Source organism: Malus sylvestris, chromosome 17, assembly GCF_916048215.2.
Source record: "Malus sylvestris chromosome 17, drMalSylv7.2, whole genome shotgun sequence".
Lineage (NCBI taxonomy): Eukaryota > Viridiplantae > Streptophyta > Magnoliopsida > Rosales > Rosaceae > Malus > Malus sylvestris.
In genome coordinates this window covers 2,852,407-2,859,254 of record NC_062276.1, presented here as the reverse complement: position 1 = coordinate 2,859,254, position 6,848 = coordinate 2,852,407, and the positions used below count along the sequence as shown (strand labels likewise).

Genomic DNA, 6,848 nt, shown 5'->3' with positions numbered 1-6,848 from the left:
TGGAAGGACATTAGTACAAAGTGGAAGTTCAAGTGAGACACGCAACCAAATAGAAAATTCAGAACAAAAAAAGTGGGTGGGACAACGCCAGCAATATATGGCCTGGGCCGGTCTTGACCAATCTGATTGGAAAACCCAAGAGGGTCGTCCTATAGCCGGGCCCTGGACCAGAGCAAAATTAATCTCAGCAGGCCCAGTTGGACCCATTGAACAACAATATTCCAAATTAAAGCTTGGTAAACTGTCATTGGACCATCTGAACTATTACTCCAGTAGAAATTAACCCCTTGAACATTTTTTTTTTTTTGATAAATTAACCCTGAACTATTCGGAATCAGCCAATTAACTCCTCACCGTCAGATTCGATGAAATTTATACTAGCACCATTTTATCCTCAAGAGTGAATCACGTGCTTGTCACGTGCCAACATTTGACGGCAAAATGGATGAAATTTCTTTGAACTTACGATGGGAGGTTAATTGGCTGATTCCAAATAGTTCAGGAGGTTAATTTACTAAAAGAATAGTTCAAGTGATCAATTTCAACTGGAGCAATAGTTCAAATGGTCAAATGGCAGTGTACCCCAAAAGCTTTGCCCAAAGACAACTCACAAGAACAATAATATTGTTCCTGTTTCTTTTTTGCGAGGTCTGGAAAAGTGATTGTGTTTATCCACCCTGTCCAAAATACAATCTCAATCCTTCTTCACTAACTACAGAAGTACAAAACATGGATGCGAGGAAATAGATTCAACGATATACTTGTCGTTTTTTCGTTTTACCTCAAATTCCTCAAATCCTAGATGAGCAGCATTACAAAATTCAGACAGCAGCAACTTCCTCTTCCTCATCAAAGCTTAAATTCAATGTTTGTAGCTTAAATCCTTTACTCTGTATGGTCTCCACCAAACTGGAAGCCACCCCGGTAGCTTGTACAGTCGTCTGTTTCGTCAACTGGAAACAAGAGAAGAAGTTATTTACCGGTGATTCTCATTAGAACCGGAATGTATCTCACACAACCTAAAACACCCGAAGTTGAAAAGATGTGATCATAGTACGTAGAAATTTATGGGAATGCATCTCACACTGCCTAAAACACCGAAATTAATCAGATGTGATCGAAGTACATAGAAATTTACGGAAAATCTGGTATTGAGCACATGGTAAACATTATCTTTGACAAGTCGATATATAACATGTATCACTCTAATCTATGGGGAGGGGGATTCGAACTTGAGTGCAACGGAGGAGGGGTAACGCTGCTATTATGAATACTCTGGTAACATATATTTCGCTATTTGTTACAAGACCCAAGATTGGAATTTTCATACGCACCTCAACAGTTGCAATACCCTCAATGACTTCAACTTTTAAGTTGGTAATGCCTTCAGTTTCCTGCAACAAAATCCATGACTTGTAACAAATTACCAAGAAGAATCCAGAATTCGATTCAGAATTTCGACATCGGCATTACTAAAAAATGGAAATTGTACCTGTAAGGCTTTGGTTACTGATGGGATAGCCGCATCACTCATCGTTCCATCTGCCTTCAGATATTATACAGAACAAAAGACATGTCATTCATCAGTGTATAAGTTGTTAAAACCCCCCAAGTAAAATAATTTCTTCAAAATTTGCAGGGCACCAGTGAAATTAACTGCAAAAACCCACTTCAAGTTCCAGATTAATGCAAATGAAGATGCTTGGTATTGCTTCTATAAGGCCTAGAAGTGCTTACGACAACCAGAAGCGCTTGTGACTTTTGGCAAAAAAACTTAAAATGCTTCTAAGTCAAGAAAGCGCTTTCTGGAAGCACCTGCTAAGTGCTGGGTGCTTCTCAATTGGAATTTCAATAACATGTTTATAGAAAAAGCGCTTTTCAGCAGAAGTACTTCCTACATAAGATTCACAATTTGATCATAATTCCTAAAGTTACAAACTTCGAGAAATTTACTAGCTGGGTTTACCTGGAAAACCATGGTGAGAGTATCGGAGGGCGAAACGGGGACCGAAACGGGCTGCTCCGGCTGCTCGCTGCTGACCGCTGCTTCTTCTTCAGCTGGAATTGGGGTTTCCTCTTCGACGGCCTTCAGAATTGTGGGTCTCCAGAACCGGCGGTCCTTGTGCGTCAACCGCTGGAAAGAGGCGGAAACGTTCCGAAACGAGACGGTTGGAGAGGGAATCGGAATCCCGAGGGAATGGGAATGGTTTGGAGTGCGGAAGGATGGGATAGGAGAGAATGTGGAGGCTGAAACGGTGGCCATTTGTTTGCGGTGAGTTTTATCTTCGTTTCTGATTCCTCTGTGTTTTTTCTCACCACAGCATTATCCAGCCAACTGCTCTGAGACGTTAAGTCGAAGAAATGTGAGAGAGAAGGGGGGTATTGGGCCGTTTGGGCCTTTGGCTCCCTATCTAGTTTCCTAGAAATTGGAAAATTAATCCCGGCCATCCGTTGTTTTGTTTGAGAACAATTCAGAAATAAATAAAAATAACAAAAATTATAGAAATTGAAATTCTAATATTTTATTAACAAAAAATACTCGATGTACAGAATGAAATACATAAATAAATACAGGAATTGAAATGATACTAACTTGATCGAATCAAAGGTAGAGGCTAGCGCAATAGCTATGTCCTTCGAACAGTATTTTTGTCCCACTCTTGTGCTTATGGTTCTACAACGTCTGCTCGACCAGGATACAACTGCTTAATTCTACAACCAACACTGGATTATAGAATTCTAGCGAATTATTTTGTGTGTTTACTGTCTGGAAATTTTGTACAGAATAAAAGATGATCCTACTTGAAAACTGTGATTGCAAATATATAAGTTGTTTCACACCTTTTCAAATACATGTTCAAAGTATTTGAAAATACACAACTCTTAGAAAGAGTTGTGTCTTTTAATCGAAACATTTTTTAATTAATAAATTAATTAAAAACTTAATTCGAATTTAAAATTAATGTATCTTATTAATTTTAAATTCCAAGGCCCAAGACCCTTGTCTTGATTAGTTAATGTTAATTGTTTTAGGCTATATTATACAAACATAATCCACACAACCATAAGGCCCAAGTCTTCAATCCTTTTCTAAATGGTTCAAATCCTAACTACTAGTATAAAGGACTTGACCTATATAGAGGCCATTGAGAATTCAATGTTTCCCGATGTGGTCTCAAAACTCCTACATGTTTTTCATCTTCTCAAATTTACACCCACGTTTGAATCTCAATGTCATCCCATATATTTGAATACTTCAATATAAAACGCTTTTAACCATGTTTGACAGAAAAGTATAGAAGTACTTATGGTTGTAAAATTGATTTGAGGAGCAGAGGCAATTCTGAGAAAAACACACTTACGAAATTTAATAACAGTCTCAATGTGTTTCTTGAAAATTCACTTCTAACAAAAGCACTTACGAGCAAAAGTGCTTCCGACATCAGCACTCTCAGACGAGCCTTACGTTAGCAATAAATTTTGGGTTCCAAAACCGTCACTGAAAACTTTACATCAAGGAGTTGGGATGTAGATAGCAAGGAGAGCTCTGCTCATCAAAAGTTCAAAACATCTACCATTTCCAATAGATTGATTCTTTCGGCATACAAAACAATGCCGTCCCCTTTCCAGTATTTTATTTGAGCTACTTCCCATTCCAATCCACTTCAACTTGTCCATCTGTTCAAGCATAAGATCCGATTAGTTCGAATAAATATGGGGAACAATCAAAAACCATCAAAAGTTGATGAATTCAGTAGAACCGGAAGCCACTCACCTCGAAGATTTATTGCTTGATTTGCTTGAACGTCAGCCTCAGAATTGTATTCCTGCAACACATAGCAGACTGTCACTTTCGAAAGAGTTCATATTTAATCCCTTCTCATACTCTCCTCAAATCAAGTTCTTCTAGTCTTGAAGATTTATCACAGGAAGTATTACATTACAAATTTTCTTCTAGCACAACTGAACTCACCCTAAGAACATGATTGATCTCAAATGACGTAAACATGTCTTTCAGCTCCTTGGCCACTTCACACAGGTCAACCATGTTCGGATTTTTTGTTTTCCAGAGACCTTGGACCTGTTATACCAGAGAGAGTCGTAAGACTTATCGACAAACGAAGGACTTAAAAAACTCAAGTGCTACAACATAAACAAAGTTACGAACCTGCATGCAGACAAGTTTAGAGTCTCCTTTAACCCGAATGTGTTTATATCCCTTCTCAAGAGCATATTTCAATCCCAAAATTACAGCTCGATATTCTGCAACGTTATTTGTTGCAATTCCCACCCCTTCACGCAAGCGGTACACCTATAAAACCCAATGATATAAATAAAGAGCTAGATTTTACAGAAAAATATGCTGTATAAGAACTAAACTGTTTCAATGAACTGCATACAGCGCTTCCGTCTTCAGCTCGTAGCACAGCTCCTGCACCAGATTGTCCAGGATTTCCTTTTGAAGCACCATCAAACTCAAGCATACATGTTTGCTGAAAAAATACATTGGTCACAAACATTTTTCAACTTATCATAACTATAACAATGTGATTTGACACATTCGATTTCAAAAATAAAACTTACACAAAAAGAAGAAATTCCTAGATTTTCAATGTAGTTATCCGGTGTGAAATGCTTCCTCTGAGATATTGGGAATGGAGTAGATCCAATCATGTCCTGCAATCCCCTAGGTGGTGAGTCCTTAGCATCTGATTTTACTATAGAAGAATCTGGCTGCTGAAAATTATGAATATGCACAAATAGAAACGTAGGTAGATTAAGTTTACTACAAAGTATTAGCATACGCGACAAACGGAAACTTACACAACTGGATGAATTTTCAAGAGCTTCAGGTTGATCATCAGATTTGAAATGCTTTCTCTGAGTCTGAGAGATTGGGAATGCAGTAGCGCCGGCCACCTCATGCGATCTCTTTGGCGGTGAGTCCTTGGCAGGAGAATCTGGCTGCTGAAAATTATGAACATGCCCAATTACACAATCAGTAAACGAATATAAGATCATCTATGATACAATGCCTATTTCCATGCCAAATGCCATAAAAAAGAGCAGAGCAAAACATCAAACCTGGTAAGGACAAGCAACGAGCTTTCCAAAAAGATCGTCATCTTTCACATCACTGGCACTGATAGTATAAGAAGCATTCTTAAGGCCGTGCGAGACGAGGTACTCCTCAGCCTCCTTAGGCAAACAGTGGCCTTTGAACACACTTACAGAAGGATTGCATACCTAAAAAGCAAAAAAAACCACCTCATATGTAAATTAACTTCTTAAAAAAAGCACTTTCTTATTAATCTCTAAAAGCATATTTCACACCACAATTTGTATGTAGAAGCAAAAATGTCACACTACCACCAGAAAGCACAAGCCTTTAACATAGCATACACCATAACCAAACAATAGGAAGAAATTACGGTTATTTTAACAAATTTAAAGAAAACCCAAGCGAGAATTCAACTAGGTTAGCCAAAATTGATAAAGAAATTGGGAAAAATCAGAGAAAAATCAGCCAAGTTTTCTTTAACATTGGTAAAAAGGTGGTAAAGTATTACCGAAGAACCGGCTTGGCTTTGGCAATCCATAAAGTTTTTGTAAATGCCAATGACGTTGCCCTTCCGAACAACATAAAAAGCATCACCTTCTTCCGCCATTGAAGCTCCAACTTCCAACTTACAGCAAAACTGCAATTTCCCCAAATGTTAAAAAGCTTACGATGATGAAACCCTAGATATTTGAAAGGAGAAATGGTGAATTGCGGAGCGTAAATAGCTTACCTTTCAATTTGAAATTTGAATTTTTGAAATTTGCACAAAGCATGGGTCTCGTCGAGTCTCAAGTGAGTCACTCTGTTGAAACGGAGTCCGTAGGATCCTCAGGATCTCGTAATTTGTGGATTGTGTTCGTTCATCATATATCGTACAGTTATAAATTATTTTAAATATTTTTATTTAAAAATAAATATAAACAGTACTTGACAAAAACTGACCGTATAATGTACGATAAATAGACACAATTCACGGATCCCCAGAATCCAATCCGGAGAGAATCCTGTTGAGAAACGAAGAAACTCCAGGGCTCTAAGAGCAACTCCACCCTTGGAGCCCTCCCCCCTGGCAATCCACTATTGAATCCACCATATTGAACAATAATTACCTTTAATGAATTGTAACTACCATTAATGAACAGTAATTACCTTTTGCATTTCCACCCTTAGAACCCTACCCCCTGGCAATAGGTAATAAAATAGTAGTTTTTTTTGTTTGTTTAAATAATATAATTAAAAAAAAACAGGGAAATTGGGCTGTAGGGCCTCGGGCTGACACAAAAAACAATAAAAAAATGCCTGACCCTCAGGCTGCAGGCTTGTCAACTCTCCACCCCCTTATGCTCGAGCTCCCACCCTCACTTGGGCCCTCCATGGCTGGAGAAGAATCAACAGGCCCTCGGGCCCCTTCCTGCAGCCCGTCCCCCGAGCAAAGAGCAAGGCTGGAGTTGCTCTAATGGGCCGAGCTGTGGCTGAGGACCCGGGCTTCGGGGCCAACGTGTTTTTCTTTTTAGATCATTTATTTTGTTTGTAGTTTTTAGTTTTCGTCTTGGAGATGAAGAAGTATAAAGTCGGAAAAGAGGGGTGATAGAAGAAATGATGGGGAATGTATGAAATATAACTTGAAAATGAAAATAACTACAACTTTTACACTTACTGATTTTTGGTTTTCGTCGTAATTCAGTGGTTAATGTTTATCAAACAAGCTCAGAGGACCAAAAACAAAATAATTATCAAGCGCTTTAAATAATTAAATATTAACCCTCACATGGGGTAATTTGAAATT

General features: G+C 38.4%; 2 protein-coding genes across 6 annotated transcripts; both read right to left on the bottom strand.

The window, feature by feature from the left end:
- Nucleotides 1–649: 649 nt before the first annotated feature.
- LOC126610623 (uncharacterized) lies at nucleotides 650–2,384 on the bottom strand. Its single transcript, XM_050278733.1, has 4 exons — nucleotides 1,967–2,384; nucleotides 1,493–1,546; nucleotides 1,335–1,394; nucleotides 650–953 (listed from the first exon to the last, which is right to left on the bottom strand). The coding sequence occupies exons 1-4, from the start codon at nucleotides 2,261–2,263 to the stop codon at nucleotides 822–824; spliced, it is 543 nt and encodes a 180-aa protein (XP_050134690.1). The 5' UTR covers nucleotides 2,264–2,384; the 3' UTR covers nucleotides 650–821.
- Nucleotides 2,385–3,341: 957 nt separating this feature from the next.
- LOC126610621 (uncharacterized) lies at nucleotides 3,342–5,913 on the bottom strand. 5 transcript variants are annotated; one of them, XM_050278728.1, is made up of 10 exons: nucleotides 5,793–5,913; nucleotides 5,571–5,699; nucleotides 5,086–5,247; nucleotides 4,825–4,968; nucleotides 4,585–4,737; nucleotides 4,401–4,493; nucleotides 4,169–4,312; nucleotides 3,974–4,081; nucleotides 3,776–3,827; nucleotides 3,342–3,678 (listed from the first exon to the last, which is right to left on the bottom strand). In XM_050278728.1, the coding sequence occupies exons 2-10, from the start codon at nucleotides 5,667–5,669 to the stop codon at nucleotides 3,644–3,646; spliced, it is 990 nt and encodes a 329-aa protein (XP_050134685.1). In that variant the 5' UTR covers nucleotides 5,670–5,699; nucleotides 5,793–5,913; the 3' UTR covers nucleotides 3,342–3,643. The 5 variants fall into 5 exon arrangements, with proteins under 5 accessions (XP_050134685.1, XP_050134687.1, XP_050134684.1 ...); XM_050278730.1 differs by lacking the exon at nucleotides 5,793–5,913 and having other exon boundaries at nucleotides 4,825–4,965; nucleotides 5,571–5,762; XM_050278727.1 differs by lacking the exon at nucleotides 5,793–5,913 and having other exon boundaries at nucleotides 5,571–5,760.
- Between the last annotated feature and the right edge of the window lie 935 nt (nucleotides 5,914–6,848).